Here is a 20,248-nt window from a genome sequence, read left to right as displayed (position 1 = left end):
ATGCATACGTGTGTGTCTACTGTATGTTTGTGTATGCATGTGTGTGTTTACTGCAGTGTAGATACAGGGTAAAATATTTTATACCTTAATCTTCGTCTATTTAAACAGTCTTCTTTTCTGTGTCTAAGAGAAAAAGCTTGAAAGGCTGTACAGTAACTGAGCAGAAAGTCCTCTCCAATAAACATCTTTGAAGGTGTTAGACCCACACACTGTCACAGATGCCTCCATCATGTGTATAACCTAACCAGATGGTAATTGTGACACTAATAATATAATAGAGGCTCAGCTGCTGGATGTTTAGAATTTGATACAGCTGGCCGTCACTGTGGCGACGACATGATGTACTATAGGTTACAGTTGACATCACATTGGCGGTCAGTATGCATCAACGTGCAGCTGGCTGATGGATCGGCGTGTCTCTGTCCAAATTAAACTCATACGTCCATATGTACGTAGGACCTACAGGAAACTATGACTGCAGTGTCAGTGATTTCATTTAACATTAGCATCAGAGGAATGCATTAGCTGATTTTTATAGCCGAGGTCATACGTCTACAGTGTAAAGAAGCATCGGGGAGCAGTCTATAAGAGAACCTACAGTTATTTGTGTTATTTATCTCATTTTATTTCCCTCTGTGGCACAACATACGTTTACCCCGCACTTCCCCGCCCTCTGCGACTCAGCCTATCTCAGAAGCATTAGTTCTTGGTAGATTGATGCCCAGCTTGCAGAGAATATAAAGCCATAATGATATAGATTTAGGATCATTTCAGGGATTGATTTTTTTTAGAAGCTAAGAGGATGAAGCCACTTATGTCAATGCTAATGACCATTTCCACTAGCATTTAGGAGAACAGCCCATTATCTAAAAGCTCACATTATGGCAAATATGATTGGGAATGGAAGTTGTGTGCAATCTGAACTCACCTCGGACCGCTGATCTGCTCCCTCCAGTGCAGAGCCGGGATTGGAGCAAACACGCGTCTGTGGATTCCGTTGCAGCTTGATCTTATTTTCTGTTGTTTGAATTTATTGAAATCACTTCAATTGCAATCCATCGCAGAAATATGGCAAAGGAATTTGATATAACCAGAGCTGGAAATAGAACTTGTGATGCTCTAAAACACAACTGACCTGAGTCGAAAAGGAGAGAGTTGTGTTATAATTTGCTTTGCAGCTTGTTTATCACATTACGTCACGTTTATCACGTCGGGGAGTTTGGAGGTTGGAGTTAACAATGTTATGTATCTACAAATTGATCTGGAGAGGTTGCACTCTCTCCCTGTTCAGTTTTAACTTCCCAATTCTAACACATATGAGAATAGTTTTCAAAGTCTACTGAGGCTGACCTGTCTAAATCCCTTTCGCACTCCCTCTGTGGTCCGCTTTTCTTGATTCTGATGGTGTTTTCCAGGCCTTTGGTAACCCCACTCTCAGACATGACATTTTCTTGACATATTGATCTAGAGAAAGGGGAGTGTGTACTTCAGCCAGGGCAAATGTTTTATTGCTATCAAATACCAGACACTGGGAAATCATGATCACTTCAGCCATCCTAAAACATGAGCTTATTTGCACTACAGTGGTTGAAAACTTTTGATTAAATGCCAATATCTTTGGTAATATGATCATCGATTTCAGTGAACGTAGATTCTCCATCAAGAAGTAGTAGAAGCAAAAGTTAACCTTTAGCTACTCCGACTGTGACCTCAGTTTCAGATGACAGTTTCTGGAAATCTGAGGTTGGAAATCTGCTACATTCAAGAAAGTTATGAAGGGAACAGATAACGACTCCCTCAATTCCTCCCCAGCCCTATGTTGTCAGTAAGGACTAATCTTTGTCTCTCTTGGGCCATGAGGTTTCATTTGGAGCCCACCCACTGAAGCATGCTTTTACTCTGGCTACGATGTAGACTGACGGATAAATAGAAACTCTACAGGATGGGTTCAAATGGGCCATCAGTTAGACTGACCCTGACAATCACCTCCCCCTGCTCCAGCCCGGCCTTCCCATTGCCTGATTATATGAACACACCAGCCCCATCTATCAAGCCATTGATTTTCCTGTCGGTCCACTTGTCTGCCTCTGGCGCTCTCTCTCTCCAATAAGGACTTCATTGTTTGTATAGTTGTTTATGGATGTCTCAGGGAGACTGAATATTATTATGTCCCTGGCTGCCATTCTACGCTACACACTTTCCTCTTCACGTCAACATATAACCTGACCACAGGAAAGCCAACAAAAAGCCCCTTTGCAGCCTGAAAACCATCTATGTTGAAGATTTTTCTTGCTTCTTCAACCCTTTTCCATTTCCTGCTTTCCTAACATAATCGTCTTCTTTCATCCTTTGCACTAACCTCTCCTTCCACTATCTAGTGACAGATGCAAGGCTGTTGGTGCTATTGACTCTGTTGGAGTCCACACTTTATCAGCTCCTCCATTCCCCTCACCTGCCAGCATCAGTGCTGCTGCTGCTGCTAAGGCACTAAGCCCTGTTGATGGATCACGCCACTCCCTCACAGAACCTCCATGTTCCCCCTCGCTCCTCTCATCCATCTCTATACTCTATACACAGATCTGGAGAGGAGGGGCCAAATCAAGAAAGATCGTTTCCCCATGTCATCACTCCTACTCATGAGTTTGTTGCTGTCTCATTTGTTGAGTTTGTTTTTCTGTTGGCTTAAATTTGATTTTCATCAGTGCTCTCCCGTCTACCCCCCCCCCCCCCCCACCTCCCATACTCTTTCTCTCTCTCTCTCTCTATCACCCACAATCCCCTTCCTCTCTTCAAGGTTCCTTATATCAGAAGTCCTCTGAGGCAAAAGACCAGAGTGATTTTGGAAATTCATGTGAGTTATTGGTTGTTTTTTGTTTTAAATCTTTTTGGGTTTTTTAACATTATTTCTTTCATTTCATCACTTGTCTGTCTCTGTCTTTAATCTTCATTGAGAGGTTATGCACAAGGAATTTTTGGTCACTCATAGAATGTGGCTTGGATTTATCTGGGGCTATAAATGGTGTTTTTGAACTAAAAACATAAAACGAAACAATAAAACAAATGTTTGCCATTGTTCTTTGGTGTCCATATATACAGTATTTCATTACTGCTATTAGAATTTTGTATTTATGTGCACCTCAGGGCTTTTCCTTTTTTCACTTCCACATTGTCCTTTCTTATTTCCTGTCTCTGCTAGCCAGCTACCGGTTTACTTGGCATGTTACTATTGTCTAACACAGAGCTGACAAGGCTCTTTACCCTGTTGCTCCTCATGAACTTACACCTGACACCTAGCCTCACCGTGAGCTCAGGCACTGAATAAGGCATATGATTTAACCCACTGTGTCTTTCTAAGTGTATTTTTCTCTCTCTCTCTCTCTCTCTCTCTCTCTCTCTCTCTCTCTCTCTCTCTCTCTCTCTCTTCTACTTCACCCTTCCTCTGTAAATCTCTGCGTCCTCACAGAATGAAGTGTTCAGTAATCCTTTTCATTTCCATTTGTTGTACTTTTCCCTTTCCGACAATGGCTCATGTTCAAAGGGATGTATTAATCTAAGTGATACATTTTAATGCGTACACTTAGCAGGTTGCTGCCTTTATCATCAAAGTGTGGATGGAAGATTGTTCGACTGAGGGGGTGGGGGGGATATATGTTAAATAACTGCGGGGAAGCTTGGCAGAGGAAGCACAGTGAAATTACATTTTCAGGCTTTCATCATTGGCTCCCTGCTCTGTTTTCTGTGCGTGTCTGTGCTAGAAGAAGGATTAGAGGCCTAAAATATATGAGGACATATCTTGACACTCCTCTTTAATGTGATGTCTCAGTTAAGGCTGAATAGAGAGGGCGAGGCCGCACATGTCCTTCCTGGGTACCGAGGGTAACAAAGTCTTCCCCCGCCTTTTTAATTGTAGTCATTCAGTCCATCTTAACCTAAAGAAACTCTCATCTATGTTTTAATCACTATGTTAATACTGTGAAAGGGAATGCCCTGGTGAAGGTCGTACCCAGTTTAATTTTGATGAGATTCATTCATTAAATAGAATGGATTTTAAACTGACTGGCATACTTAGATTTAATACATAATTTGATTTTAAAACCTATTATCCATCTAAATGAACATCAAGTCATAACTAGAGAAAAAATAATTTACCTGCTGCTACTCTTGGAGACCAAGACTGAGCTAAAAAAAAAAAAGAACACAACTTATGGCTTCCTGGTGTCACAAAAACACTCCCTTCCGTTGCCTTGCCTTTCTCCCTCTTCTCCTCCTTTGTGCAAGAGAACACTAGAGACACAGATTGAGTGCCATCTGTATCCCTGAGACACATGAGGCTAATTTACACAAATGCTCAACATCATGCATGCCCTGAAAGTGCTGCGTATGGCTCTATGGCTGATGCTGCCATCTACTGGTGCAGTTTCTGACCATTTGCATATTCAAATGATCTCAAAACCAGAAATGTCTCTCTTATCAATATATGTTTGATCCTCTCATAAATATAAATGTGTTTATATGCTTCAGTCTTTGACTTTTGTAGAGCCCTCTGACATCTAAAGTGTGTATTCATATAATGCACAGATACAGGCTCACACATGCCTTCTGGCATTTCGCTATCTCTAAAGAAGAGTTTCTCTCCATTTGTCAACTTGGTGACAGTGAAGGACATTCTTTACCAAACACTACAAAGAGTTCAAACTGTCAGTAGGCATCCATTAAAAGGTCTGATGGGTAATGAGTGCCTGTCTTAGTCTGCGTTTCCAACAGCCACTATATCCATGCCAGGCCTGCTAATCACATAGGTTTCTCCAGCTGGAAAATGGACAGAAAGATTCTGCGAGGGAGACAGAGATGAAAGACATATTTGAGAAATGCAAGCTATGTCTAGATCTTATCTGTACTGTGTAAGAACAAAGACAAAGACAGACTGTGAACTTCAACACAGAGCACGGTAATTTGAAGATGAAAACATCTACATCTCCGTCTTCAGAACTTTTGATCTTGCTTCTGCGACTGCTTGTTAGGACAGTGTGTCATTGGGTTGCACTGGAGCAGTCTTTTCTTATGAGGTTTATCATCATTATATATTTTTTCTAATTATTTGTACAATCATGGTATACAACCTATGAAGTTGGCGGAGCTGAGTATAACAACAAGAAACACTTTGGAAAATGATCCTGATTTTAAAAAATCAAAAAAGATATGTGGCCCTTTAATGTATTTACTTTACTAATGTGAATGTGGGGTAGCAAAGCTGAAAATACATAAAGTTGTACTGCACTTTCTTTAGTAATTGCATTGTTATCACTTTTCACTTTTGACAATTAAGAGTGTCCTATATTATTTAATCAACATCCAAATTATTTGCCACAGTGGGCCGGCATTAACCACACACAAAAAAGAGGGCAGATATACTGTATGTATTTATTTCCCAGTAGATGGTTATTAATATCCGGCTCAATCTTAAAGCAGGATATTAGTCTGCTGATAATGGCTTCATCACAACTCCTGCATGCTGAGAAAGAAAGCTGTTGATTTACTTATGGGATCTTGAAACACTATTTTTCATTCTGTCTTTTGTCTCTCTTGCCCAACCCTCCCCCCTCCTCCCCCCTCTTCCTCCTCCTCCAGTGGCCCCCAGTACAGATGATGTAGCTCTGTATGTGGGCATTGTCATAGCGGTGATCATGTGCCTGGTTATCTCGGTCGTCGTGGCTCTCTTCATCTACAGGAAGAACCACCGCGACTTTGACTCTGACATCATTGATACATCCGCCCTCAATGGAGGCTTCCAGCCAGTCAGCATCAAGACTGCCCGAAAAGGTGGGGGCACTGGATAGATATGTGTTTGTTTTTGTGTTTGCCTACATGCATGAGTTCCTGTCTGTGTTTTCACTTGCATACATGATTTCCTGTCTTCTACATCACCAGTGTGTGAGCTAGTGAACGTCATCATGGATCCTAGCTTCTGCTAATTGACAGTGGTTGATACTCTGTGCTACAGACACATTTCAGTCAAAACAACAACAACAAAAAATTGGGGTTCAATACCCTGTTATAGATGTCATACCTGTGATGTCAGCCAATGGGATTTGATTGCATTATCCATCGAAAGTATTAACCTGGTCAGGTATATGTTTGACTCACCTGCTCTGGTAGCATGTGTGTGTTAGTGTTTAGGTGAATGTAAATGTGCCCTTTTGATTGTAGATGAGTAGGGAGTTTGTGAGACAAATACAGACAGCATGTTTGTGCGGGCGAGGTGATGAAACTATTAAAATGATTGTCGCTGTTATGGATGGCCGAACTATGCCCCTTCGTTAAGGCATAATAAGGCCAGTCTGCGTGATGCATATTAAACTCCAATTAGATTTGTTATTGTGACGCACGACTTGAAAGTAAGACAGCGGCAGTAAGCTGGACAGAACGACGGCAGGGAAACAGACAGATGAATGGAATTGTGTTGTAAATTAAGGAAAATTAAGATTTCGGTATTTAAAACCAAAATGTGCTCTTTGTGTTGTTGCCACTGTGAAACACACATCAGAGACATTCACTAATCCAGTAATTAAAAACACAAAACCTGTTTTGCCAAAGTAAACCGTAATGTTAAATGATATTGTTTGTCTAGTGTAGTTGAACCCCAAGAACTAAGGTCAGAAGGGAATTTGATTGGTCTAAAATTGATACTGGTTGTTATTTTTAGACCCCTGTGTAATCCTTGTAATTTGGATATTCCTTTGATTAAATAGGTTTAAGGATATATATTTATATATATGTGTGTGTGTGTGTGTGTGTGTGCGTGTGTATAATCATGCACTACTATGGCTTTACAGTAATTTATGTTTTATAAAGCATTAATAATAACAACAAACTCCTACTACTACAAAGCCTATACAAATATTATAATTAATCATTGTTCTGGCCATCTCTTATCTTATTTGAACACTTTTTCTGACTTACCGGTACATTAACATCTGTATCATTTGGAAACTTGGTGTTGTTGAAATACAGAGAGAGGTCAGAGGTAGTGGAGAAGCTGGAGGACAAAGTGCTCCCACTGCTACCACTCCACCTACTCAGCCCAGCGATTGAGCATTTATCCTTATACCTGCTGGGTAAACTGAGCGTTAGTGATGCCATCTGTTACTCATGAATCACAGCTGCGCCTACAGTATAACTTCTCTGACTGAGTAATGTTTCTTGGTGGTGAACTGGACCTCCCTAATGAGTGAAAAACAAATGAGTAAAGCCAGGCAGCAGTCTTGCTCATTGATGCCAACACTTCAGTTCCTCATGGCGATTTTGGTTGCTTACTAGTTTTCCCAGTTCGAAAGAGTATATGATGACCACAGAACGTCTCTTAAGACATTAACTCTACTTGACTCTATTTCCTTTTCCAGCTGATCTCCTAACAGCACCCCCTGACCTGACGTCAGCAGCCGCCATGTACCGTGGCCCCGTCTATGCCCTCCATGACGTGGCTGACAAAATCCCCATGACCAATTCCCCTCTGCTGGACCCTCTTCCCAACCTGAAGATTAAGGTGTACAACTCCTCAGGCTTAGTGACTCCGCAGGATGACCTGGGTGGGGAATTTTCCTCTAAACTGTCACCTAAGCTACCTCACTGCCTCCTGGACAACAGTGACAGCACAATGGGCCGTCGCACACAGACCCAGACATTGCTCCGCACTAGGGATCCATCCTGCACTGCACTGGGCTCCTTCAGTTCCCAAGGAGGACACCTCATCGTGCCCAACTCAGGTACTGTGACAGACAATGAGAGGAATTGTTTTCAGATTTGTGTGTTTTGATCTGGGATTCAGTCAATATTTTTATGTTTAACCAGGCAAAATCTGTTTAATATTTAAAAATATGCAGCAATAAGAATAAGGAGTAAATGAGCTCTCGTTCATGAAAGAGGGATCTGCAAGTTCCAGCAAATTCTTAGTTCATCTTAAAACTCATTAGCTGTCTTTTGTCTGTTTTGATTGAAGCTGCATGTTTTCATCTACCTGGTGGCTCTCCTTTGAGGTGCTTTATGAGTTCTTCCTCTCATCAGCATTTAGTAAAAGTACCTCCATTTGTGTGTACTGTGTGTGAATGTGAGAACATGTGAATGTGTGTGACATGGATATAGTCTGACACAATATAGTCCGACATGGAGAGGAGATCATCCATCAGCTGTTCTATCTGTGGACATATAAAGTGTTAATTAGTTGGCTTTAGAGGTGATGGTAGGCAGATTTTGTTACTTTCTGACGGAGTCAGGCTAGCTTTTTCCTCCTGTTTTCAGTCTTTTTTACTAAGCTAACTTAGCATGCTGTTAGATGTAGCTTCATATTTAGCGGACAGATGAGAGTGGTATCAGTCTTCTCATCAACTCTCAAGAAACTCAAATAATCATATTTATCAATACACATGGTGAAATGTGCCACATCTAATAACGAGAAGGCCTGCTGGTATGTTTTAAAATGCTCACAAACGAGACTGAATTACAATTTAAACCGTGTTCCAGATGTATGAGCTACTTTTCCACCTTTACCAGGATAACCTTTACTCACACAGATGTGACCTTGAAATAGTAAGCTCAACCGTAAGCAACCGATCAGTGTGTAGACTGCACACAGTATGACAAGGGTTGATGGATACCTGAGGTGTGTGTGCAGTGGGAGCACTGACGTAGGGGTATACTGTTTCAGACAGCTTACATTTGCCATGCTGTCCTCACTTCAAACGTGTGGGCTGCTTGTAACATGCCACAGTTGAATGTTGACAGGCAGAGACAAACTAGCAGAGACATTAAAGGATACACCGGCTTCTCAAGTTTCTAAAGTTTTTCTTTTTTCGTTTTGATTCCTGTAAAAATGTCCTGGGCTGCTAGTCGCGCTCAGCCACCTCATCATGTTACATAGGCAGAGAGAGAGGAAAGAGCACATTTGATATTTGATCTGTTCGTGTGTCTGGGTAATAAAATATTTTGTGGCATCGTCACTGTGGCTGTTTAGTATTTTGCATCTTAAAATGCATTTCCCATCTCTTTGAAGCTTTGCTGTGAGGGAGAGTGCCAGTGTGTCAGACGTCCCTGTGGCAGGGTTGTGATTGCCTTGGTAGCTAGCAAGAGAAGCTGTCTGTCACCTTTTGAAAAGTTCAGTACAAGGACATGGGAAATCAATGAGCTATCTAAGAAACCCCTCCAGAGTGAGAAAGACTGTGTGTTTGTCTTTTTCTGTGTGTGTGTTTGTGTGTCTCTCCATGCCGGAATGTGGGGGGGAGGGTCCTGAAAAATACATCGGACAGGACATCACATCAAATCAATCCGAAACGGAAAAATGTAAATCATGCTGGCTGCAGCAATATGAGAATGCTATGAAGAGAAGAGAGATCATTGATTTTAGAAATGAAATGTCACACAATACCAGTACCATAGTTTCTATATGTGGGGCTGAGGGGAATTCAGTTCAGTTCAGTTCACTATACTAAATAAAATAATTATCACTTTTCACCGGGGCTTTAAGTCTTTACCAATGCAGTAATTAAGATAGATCCATTCTAAATAAAATGTTTAATATTTTTGTACAGTTATATGTAAAAACTAGAGCATTACAGACCTTTGTTGCACCATGTAACTATACATATGTAAGAGATAACAAATATGTTTTTAGTTTTTATTCTGGCCCTCTCTGTGGTCTCACTGACTTAGCACTTTAAGGTCCCATATTGAAAAAAGTATTTTTTTCATGTTCGTTTTATTATAAAGCAGGTTGAGGTGCTATTTAAATACTGTGAGTATCCAAGTGCTCAATCAACAGACAAATGCACACAGCAAATATTCTGAAACTGTACCTTAAAACGAGTCGTCAGGACTTTCCCATGGTTGTGAAGTCAAAACTATAGTATATATATATACAGTATATATATCAATCATAGCAGACAGAGATTTTTTTAAAGTGGGGGCTTAAAGACGCAGGTGCTGAAACGGCAAAATATGGGACCATTGACAAAAGAAACCTACTAATCACAATTATGACAGGCAATGGCAGCACAAATATGTAAAGACTCCTCTGGTCTACCTGACAACTCACAACTCTTATATATGCCTGTTTTTTTTACGAGACACTGTCTGTTTTTGTTTTCTCCAGGAGTGAGTCTGCTTATTCCAGCAGGGGCCATTCCTCAGGGCAGAGTGTATGAGATGTATGTGACGGTTCAGAGGAAGGACAACATGAGGTACGCAGTGCCTCCTGCCACATCAATGCCCAAGAGCTGTGTTTACCCCTGTCAGCTCCACCATGTCACACATAACATCGAAACAACTGTCACACCACCACTAAACAGTGTGTGTATGTGTGCGTTTGTATGTGTGTTATTCTCTGTGCACCTCCAGGCCCTCGGTGGAAGATGGTCAAACAGTGCTGAGCCCTGTGGTGAGCTGCGGGCCCCCCGGCGCCTTGTTGACCCGGCCCCTCATCATCACCATGCACCACTGTGCCGTGTTTGACGGACAACAGGATTGGCTGATCCAGCTCAAGAGCCAGTCACAGCAGAACCACTGGGAGGTGAGATGTGGAATGAAACTGTGCAGCAGACTCTAATGCCTATCGCCATGATCCTGAGTTTGGAAAATTTGCTTTTGGCACTCATGTGAAGTGTTAAAAATGATATCTTTGCCACCTTAAATAAGAGTCACAGCACACAGCATTTAGTGAGCTGGAAATTCCACTCAGCAAAGAGCAAAGGGGAAAGGTTTCAGGAAAAACAAAATGATGAAATGGCATGGGATGATAGCATGGAAGAGGTGAAGGGGATCAACTTCCACCTGCTTTGTTTGTGAAACTCAGAGCGAACCCCTGTTGTAACCAGTTGCTGAAATAGTAAACCTCTGATAGCACGGAATAGACTGGGACTGTTTAATTCCCCAGACTGTTGAATTCTACCTTTATGAGTGACTAGTTTTTGTTTTGGTGTAATGTGTGTGTGTGTGTGTGTGTGTGTGTGTGTGTGTGTGTGTGTGTGTGTGTGTGTGTGTGTGTGTGTGTGTGTGTGTGTGTGTGTGTGTGTGTGTGTGTGTGTGTGTGTGTGTGTGTGTGTGTGTGTGTGTGTGTGTGTGTGTGTGTGTGTGTGTGTGTGTGTGTGTGTGTGTGTGTGTGTGTGTGTGTGTGTGTGTGTGTGTGTGTGCGTGTGTGCGCGCATGTGTGTGAGCGCGCGGGTGTGTTTCATCATTAACAGTGCTGATGATGATAAGTTTGGTTGCTGAGGGCAGCGATGTGAATGTGTTCTACCTTTCTCTTCTCTCCTTCTCTTCCGCACTTTATCTCTGTCACGCATGCACAAAAACAGTACAATTACCACAAGCAGATTATGTGTAGGGGGTATTTAGGAAAATGTTGAAGCAGTAGTTGGAATCTATGCAGGTATACTGTAGAGGCCAGCCACATTGAAACTACTTAGCCAGCCTATATCTAATATATGGCCTTCTGTCAGCTCATTATTGAGTAGTGGCTTGAATAACATCACTTTCAGGAAGTATTTGCACAATCCCGAACGCTGATGTGATGATATGACTTATGGAGCAGAGAAAAGCTGCCAGACTGGCCCCACATGCCTTTGTGACATTGATGAATTACTCGGGGCAGCCAATAAAGCTCAGTGTAGACTGAGTATTTTTAAGGAGGAAATAACTATTGATCAAGGGTGACATTGGGGAGGGGACCGAGTGCGTGTATACAGACAGTCTGATGCAATCTGGAGGTAACCAACTGTATCACCAGTCTGTTTGTAGCCAAATCCACACACACCTGGAACAAAAGCTTATTTTGCTTTGTATTTCTCTTTACCCAGCAGCTACTTGTGGGATGTTCAGTAATGGACAACAACACATCCGTGACAGCACCCACCTGTCAATGTTCAAATCACTAATCAAAACTCACCTCTTCTATTCATCCCATTGTGTAAATATTTCATGAAAACACCAGTACTCAACCCTGCAATATCGATATCAAGGTAGTTTTTTAAAAAAAAAACATCATGATATTAAACCAGCCCTTATGTGGAGGGCACAAAATAACCAAAAACTTTGATATGTACTCCTGAGCTACACACGTGACATGTACATCAGCATGAAACATGAAGAGTTCAGTGAACGTTGCATATTCTGTGCATTTTGGAGTCAGTTTTAACTTTGAATATTAAGGGGAACCAGTATCTTTCTTTCAACCTCAGAGGATCTGATGACATATCTGGTCATTACAAATATTGGCAAAGACAAATATTCATATATCATATATTTGAGGGGATGCACGCCCCTCCCTTGTCCCCTGTGGTAATTACACTCCTGCTATTGATTACATCTCTGACCTGTCAAAAAAGCAGATGGTAATATCCAAGGCGACGGCAGCTTCCTTTATATGAGGCCAGCCTCCATGCTGCATGAGTGAAATATTGCTTTATATGACATGCTCTGTCAAAGTGTGTATTCATCACTGCAGTAGAAATAGGAAAGATGAGCTCTTCGGAAGAAGTAATCCCTGGATATTTATATATATATAGAGAGTCATCACCACCTAGTGAGAAAAATCAGTTCCACTGGCATCCAAGATACCGCACCTCCTCCCCCGTCAAAACACACACACACACACACACACACACACACACACACACACACACACACACACACACACACACACACACACACACACATACACACATACACACACACACACACACACACACACACACACACACACACACACACACACACACACACACACACACACACACACACACACACACTGTCATTGAGGGAACATGGTGTTGTGATGATGATGAAGACAGCAGGTCATATAATGAGGAACATGTGGGGCTTTCTGCTTCAGTAACTCTTCTACAAAGATTTATCCACCCACGCCTCTTAGAAAAAACTCTCTGCTGATGAATGCAGTCAAACGTGTGTGTGTGTGTGTGTGTGTGTGTGTGTGTGTGTGTGTGTGTGTGTGTGTGTGTGTGTGTGTGTGTGTGTGTGTGTGTGTGTGTGTGTGTGTGTGTGTGTGTGTGTGTGTGTGTGTGTGTGTGTGTGTGTGTGTGTGTGTGTGTGTGTGTGTGTGTGTGTGTGTGTGTGTGTGTGTGTGTGTGTGTGTGCGTTTATTTACATGTTTTATTGTTTGTGCCTGCACACATATGTATGACGCAAAAGCCTACTTTTCCACTGTGTGTTCTACTTATCCCCCACTAAGGAGCCCCAGTGCCATCTCCCAGGAGCAGTTAAAGAGTCTAATGATCAGCCATAATACTGCTGTTAAACGGCCTAGCTCACAATAAAATACTGTAATTCCTCTTCTGTCTCTCATAATAGACTGAATTAATGCCAATGTGTTGCTCAGAGGAGTGTTTGGATTAGAGGGAGAAAGAGAGAAAGCAAGATCAAGAGAGATCAAGAGAGGGAGAAAGCTTCCTCAGACCAGACGCTCTTAATGAAAGAGAAATATGTCCTGGCATTAGTGCTATTACAGGGGTCAACTACATTTGGTCTGGATACTCCATCATCTATTACCTCACAATACACACTGGCAGGGTGTCGGACATAAGTAATACTCACTTGCCAAGTGTAATATTTTAAGGACAGAGCTTATGAGAAAAGGTCATGACCCATAATTGTACGTTCGCCCTTAAATTGAAATTCAGTTAATTTTCAATCAAACATAATCGAAATGTTCTGTAATATCAATAAATTGAGCATGAAGTTAGACAAGCCAGTTCTTCACATCTCTTCTCCCAACTTAGCCATCAATTTCCAACTTGACAAAAATATTTTATGTCATAAAAGGATTTGAAAGTGTCAACTGAGTTGAAGTTAATGAGGGTTTAATACACGGCAGTTTGATAAACACAAATAGGGGATTTGTTCATTAGTTTAAAGAATATTTTAGATCCACAACGCAGGAGAAAAAGTCCTAATTACAAATTTGTCTGCTACTTCTTCATGATGGACAGTGCCATGGATTTATCAATACACAGCTGAAATTTCAGAGCCATGGTCGGGGCCATAGATTTTAACACGCAAAAACCTCAGTCAGATAAAGGATCAATGAGTCATACTAACACATTCAACCAAACAACCCCTCTACTTCTGCACTCTCTCTGGTACTAGGGGATGGAGAAAGGGGTGGCAGGTCGTTAAGAGGCATGTATATGGCTCATTTTACTAACAAGGGGGAGGCATACCCACTCACATCGCCTACTGCAAACAAGACAAATGAAGTTTAAGTACACAGTTTCTTACTTGTGTATTACATCAATTTAGACTTACATTCTGCTCAGTTTCAACACATATAAATGGGGAACACACTGTGACTGTGAAGCATTTGACGGCTACTGGCTACGCACAATGGAGTACTTGGTATTATTTACAAAAATGTAGGATGAGAAATGCTTCTTTAATTAGCTCTTTCCTCTGTATATTTCTTCCAAATGCTATCACAATTTCGCCAACAAAAATGATGAAACCCTTGACTGTATGTCTTTTTTTTTCAGCTTATTATCTCCCACACTTGTGTCACTTTTTCTTTCTCTCTCCTGACCACATGTAGGATGTGGTGGTAGTAGGAGAAGAAAATTTCACTACGCCATGCTATATCCAAATGGACGATGAGTCCTGCCACATCCTGACAGAAACACTGGGTACCTCCTGCCTAGTGGGCCAATCTCTCAGCGCTTCAACCACCAAGCGCCTCAAACTGGCCATCTTCGGCCCTGTCACCTGCCCCGCCATGGAGTATCACATCAGAGTCTACTGCCTGGACGACACACAGGATGCACTCAAGGTAAATACACAACAGGTTGCTTGTCTTCTTTCCGTTCTTTTGTCTTTGTGTTTGTGTTTGCAAAAATATTATGTAGCCCAAATGAAATGCATTTGCGAGCATTAATTATGTTTTGTGTGTGTAGTGGTCCGACTGAAAAGTTAATTTGTGTCTGTGTGTAGGCATAGCCAGCAGATGAGCTGTGGGAGGCAGAATGAGAAATCTTTGTGTTGGTGCGTCACAATAATGGGAGACAGGCGCTTGCATTTGAAAAATGTTGCCTCTCCTAGAAAGATGTAGCTGCTGCACCAACGCAAAATAAGTCACCTTTATCCCTCCACTCTACTGTTGTCTCCCTCTATCTTCCAAAATGTGGGAAAGATAAGGAAGGATTATTATACTGAGCAGGGATATTAAACACGGTTATTAAGTTTGAGAATGGGTAATGAGAAGTGATAGTGATCCTGTTGCAAGGACATTGAAGTTGGTTTCAGATGGGAGGTCCAGATTCAGGTTCATAAAGCCCTGAGGGAAAGTGATGAATCTGCTGTTGAACCATTTAATTTACAATTTTACATTAGAGCAAATGCAAGAAAGTGCTGTAGCAAATAACAGCTGTTTACGGCAGCACAAAAGTAAACAAATTTGTTTTTCAAGGTCAGTATACATGGTTTCATATACTTAACAAGTGTCTGTTTGTGGATTCAGGAAGTCCTACAGATGGAGAAACAAATGGGTGGGAAGTTGTTGGATGAACCAAAGACTCTCAACTTTAAAGACAGCACCCACAACCTGAGACTGTCCATCCACGATGTACCCCACACATTGTGGAAGAGCAAACTACTGGCCAAGTACCAGGTACACTGGTCATACACCCTTTCAGAAAAAAAGCACTATTTTTCACATGCTCTCTGCCACCTCAGTAAATCTTCTACCCTCTTCACCTATTTGCAGGAGCTTTCCTTTCAGCAAGTGTGGAGCGGCTCGCAGAGGAACCTCCACTGTTGCTTTACCTTGGAGCGGTTCTCTTCCAGCACTGTGGACCTGGCCTGTAAGATATGTGTGCGCCAGGTGGAGGGAGAAGGACAAATTTTTCAGCTGGACACTACACTGTCAGAGGTAAGGTTTATACTTGCCTTTTAAAATTGTAGCCTAAACTCTAAACACATTTATTGCTTCCATTTATAAAAACTTAAAAGAATGACTGTCCTTGTTTATAAACGAGCAATGTATCACAAAAGATATATGCGAACAAATTTACCCTCTCTTTCATGTCCTCCTCCCTCTTTCGGCAATGTTCACAAAGACTGACAAGGTGGAAGACAGGGAGTCTCGACCCTGCGGCCTTCATATAGTCCTGTCAATGACGGGCAAATGCAGAGCAGAGGAAGAATAATCACCCTCTAGTCCTGCTGCACTTGTTTCACAAAGGCCATCTGGCCAGGAGGATAGAGCTTGAGGGATGGCGGAGCACTCAGGCTTTGTGCTCAGTAATGAGATGAATTACAGTACATGCAGTGCAGAGCTGTGTCCCTGCCTGGCCTTGGTTCATTTGTCCGTGGGTCTTGTTCTGATTTCTGTAGCCAAACCTCTAGCACTTAATCCTCTAGACGCAATACATTTGAAAATCACTCAGCTCACATCAATAAATAGATGATAATAAAATGAATAATTTTCAGTTTTTATAAAATCCAGAAAAATAAATCGTCCTCGCCACAAATCAGTTTTGCTGTTTTCGTTTTGTAAGATGCCGTTAAAATATGTACATGCTGGAAAAAAATGCCAATGCTACAGTCTCTGTCTGTCTGTCTGTCTGTCTGTCTGTCTGTCTGTCTGTCTGTCTGTCTCTAACTGTCACTCTGTCTGTCTGCAGGATTCCCAGAGTATTGACACATCTCTGCTGGACCCCGCCAGTAACATCACCACACTAGTGGGGCCCAATGCCTTCCGCATCCCCGTCTCTATCCGACAGAAGTTGTGTGGCAGTCTTGATGCACCACAGACCAGGGGGAATGACTGGAGGATGTTAGCCCACAAACTTAACCTTGACAGGTGGGTAAAGGAACACGACTGTCTGAGGGAGTCGGAGTGGCTCTTAGCGGTCACAGTCTGGCCACAGGAATGGGCTGTCATTCGGCTTTGCTATTTATTTATTTTTTTATAGGAAAAAAACAAGAAAAAAAAAACCTACAAATAATTATATTCTTCAAAAACTGTGAATTGTGGCTGCCAAATTCTTTTTTTTTCACGATAAGTTGGCAGCAGGATAGTACAGAGAATAATACTGTAGATAACTAGTCTGTTTGTATTTGATTTTGACTGCTCTGTGGGAATGTGACTCATTTTGATAATCATCTGCTAAATTGAGATTAATTGAGTTCGACTGAACTGAGGCAGACACAGAAAGAGACAAAGATAGAATGACGCTTCTCTTTTGAAAACGTCACCCATGTGTCTTTGATAGTCTTGTGTGTGTGCGTTTGTGTCTGTGTGATGGAGATACAGTGTGTGTCCATTTATAAGGTCCCAGCACAGCGGGGCGGCCTTATCACATGCAGCAGCTGCAGATTGACGAGACCACTGACAGAGTGTGGCATGAAGGAAGGAGAGACATGAATCAACCTCTCATTCACAGTGATGATACATACAGAAGAGAAGTGTATAAATAGGCTATATTAGTTCATTTTTACATTTTTTTCACATAAAAATCCAGTGTTTATTTTGAATGTTTAAAGAAAACTGTGTGAAATCTATAAAAACCTGAAAAAATAGGATTTTAAAATATAATTTACAGCACATATGCTCTGAAAGTAATGTTACCTTGTTTATTTACTTATATTGTATTATTATCTTACTTGGATATTCTCCCCACCTTTCTCCTCACTTAATATAAATTATATTTGTTTTTGTGCTGCGCTTGTTGCAAGAGAACTTCATTTACTGAAAACTACAAAAATGAGCACTGTTATAAAAAGTGAGAGACCATTTTATTAAATTATTATAAAGCAGGTCGAGGTGCTACATATATACTGTGAGTTATCAAAACACTCAATCCACAGGATTTCTGTATGGATGTGATATCACAGCTGTACTATATATAAGTAGAAAGTGCCGCCACAGCGCCGTTACAGTCATTCCTGGCTGCAACGACAGTGCAGGGATACCAAGAGCGCATGTGCAGAAGACTCAGGAACACTGACCAATCAGGGCAGATTGGGCTTTTTCGGGAGGGGGGCAGACATTTAAGTGGAGCTTTTCAGACTTTCAGCTTTTCAGAGAGGGTGAATTCATACATATTTCCGTCCTTTTTCTGACCCACTCCTCTCTGTTTTGTCACAATCGTTCACTCAGGTATCTTAACTACTTTGCCACCAAATCCAGTCCTACGGGAGTGATCTTGGACTTGTGGGAGGCCCAGCATTTTCCTGATGGCAACCTCAGTCGCCTGGCCCAGGTACTGGAGGAGATGGGACGCCATGACAGCCTAGTTCTTGCACCGACTGATCACTGACATCTGCCCACCAGGGAATGTGAAATTCCAGGGAGGAAGAAGACATAAAGAGAAAATAAGAGAGGGGGACGCTGAAAAGCAGGCGTGTCATTTGGTATCACAATGACAAATGCACATGCTCACAGATACTGTGTGTGTCGGTGTGTGTGAGTGAGAACACTCAGAGAAGTAAGAAGGAAAAAACAGCTAGGTCTACTCAGCCATGACCCAGTTAAACATTGGCAACACAAGGTATAAAAACTTGGAGGGTAAACAAGAATCTTTGTCATTTCTCTCTAGCTGTTCCTCTCTCTAGCTGTTCCTCTCTCTTTTTCTGGTACAACGACTTGATATTTTTGGCTCTAGTTTCCTTGGAAACAGCTGTCCGGTTATTTGGATGGACTGTGCGGATATCTGGAAAATGCCCTTGCCATAGACAACAGGTTGAGTAGTGAGACGCTATCAAAAGGTCAAAGGATTAAAGGAGCAAGGATCAGAGGAAGCATCTCTCACTCTCCAAAACCAGTCTCCATAGCAACTCCATGGGCGAGTATGTGTTCTGTGATAACATAGTATTTAATAATATGCCTATTTAAACATATCTTTTTTTTTTTTTTTGTATTTTATGCTGCCTGTTATGGAAGATTTTGCAGTGTCCTCACATTTTGTTTCCCGTTCCATTATGTTTAACTGTACCATAGCACCCCCCGGTGGACTCCTGCAGTATTTACGCATTTACATGTACAGAAGAAAATCAATGTAACCATTTTACAGCTTTAGTGTTGCTGCCGTAACTACTATTAATACTTTTTATTCATGTCATATATAAATATTGATTTTCAATTATGTGTGATTTTTACATGATTTCTTTTTTTTAAGGTCTTTGAAATATTTTTTGATGAGTTGCATTGGTTATTGTTCTTTTGCTTTCTTTGCATGTTTAGTATCGGGTCATTTGGCTAATTACACACTCACACCTGTCTGTTACCCTAAATAAGAGGTGAACAAGATAATTTTCCCTATCTGAGTCAAATTTACAGCTGATGATTTGTATGTTGTCCAAGATGGTATTGTCTACATTGAGGAGACCAGGCAGATGGGAGAGGTAGATACTAGAAGGGTGAATCAAATAAGTCTATTTTTGTAGGACCAATGCAACTGCTTTGTACCAAATAATTGACATAGTGTATGAGGTTTAAATTTAAGAGGGCGATCATCTAAATATCAAACGTCATTTCAAAAAGTGTCACTTGTGTTCAGAACTGAATGACTTTTACCGGTGATTGTACATTAATGACAGATGCCATCAATGTTATTATGACACTGACTGTGTGCATACAAATATGTGGTAGCTGTAGATGCAACATTTCTTTGACAGTTCCAAGTGTTCTCCGTTGCTTCTTGAGTTGTCCCAGTTTTCGTCAAGCAGTCTATGCAAACTTTGCATCTTTCTAAAACAATCTTTACATTCTCAGTGGGCTGGCCTTTTTGGATTCCCTAGTTGTTCTTCAGCTTCATAATTATTATTGTGTATAGTGAGAATGTAGCCTCTCTGTTTCTGACACTCATGATGTTCCTCGCAACTGCTTGCATTTCATGTCAAGTTATTGTACAAAGTGTAAGAAAGAATTTTTAAGACTAATAATAAATTATATTTATATGCAACATTGAAAATGGAGCACGAGGATCTCATTTGTTTGCATTGTGAGTTTAATAAAATGAATCTTACAGGAGCGATAGACAGAAATAGACAAGCCTTCGAGATGCGTAGTTGTTTTATTAGGGGAATGTCATCAAGATCCACTCGTACACTCTTATTTATCACATATGTACAGATTAAATAAGGCACATGCCATAGTGGTAGAGTGGAAGGGACATATTCTGTACAAAGAAATCATCGGAGACACACATTTCAACATCCAGCAAGGCAATAATGATCAATGGATTTCAGCTCGATTCTA

General features: G+C 41.3%; 1 protein-coding gene across 2 annotated transcripts in view; it reads left to right on the top strand.

Annotated features, from left to right (window-relative positions):
- unc5cb (unc-5 netrin receptor Cb) overlaps nucleotides 1-19,781 on the top strand; it is a 114,089-nt gene extending 94,308 nt beyond the window's left edge. The window contains exons 8-17 of one of the 2 annotated variants that reach the window (XM_083930241.1): nucleotides 2,795-2,851; nucleotides 5,629-5,820; nucleotides 7,401-7,763; nucleotides 10,142-10,229; nucleotides 10,387-10,558; nucleotides 14,585-14,818; nucleotides 15,506-15,655; nucleotides 15,752-15,916; nucleotides 16,671-16,849; nucleotides 18,149-19,781. In XM_083930241.1, the coding sequence (XP_083786367.1) occupies nucleotides 2,795-2,851; nucleotides 5,629-5,820; nucleotides 7,401-7,763; nucleotides 10,142-10,229; nucleotides 10,387-10,558; nucleotides 14,585-14,818; nucleotides 15,506-15,655; nucleotides 15,752-15,916; nucleotides 16,671-16,849; nucleotides 18,149-18,308 (1,760 nt within the window). In that variant the 3' untranslated portion in view covers nucleotides 18,309-19,781. Of the gene's footprint in view, nucleotides 1-2,794; nucleotides 2,852-5,628; nucleotides 5,821-7,400; nucleotides 7,764-10,141; nucleotides 10,230-10,386; nucleotides 10,559-14,584; nucleotides 14,819-15,505; nucleotides 15,917-16,670; nucleotides 16,850-18,148 lie in introns of both variants that reach the window. The other variant, XM_083930240.1, reaches the window with a different exon arrangement.
- Nucleotides 19,782-20,248: the final 467 nt, after the last annotated feature.

This window comes from Echiichthys vipera (assembly GCF_963691815.1).
Source record: "Echiichthys vipera genome assembly, chromosome: 16".
NCBI lineage: Eukaryota > Metazoa > Chordata > Actinopteri > Perciformes > Trachinidae > Echiichthys > Echiichthys vipera.
This window is presented reverse-complemented; position numbering and strand designations above follow the sequence as displayed.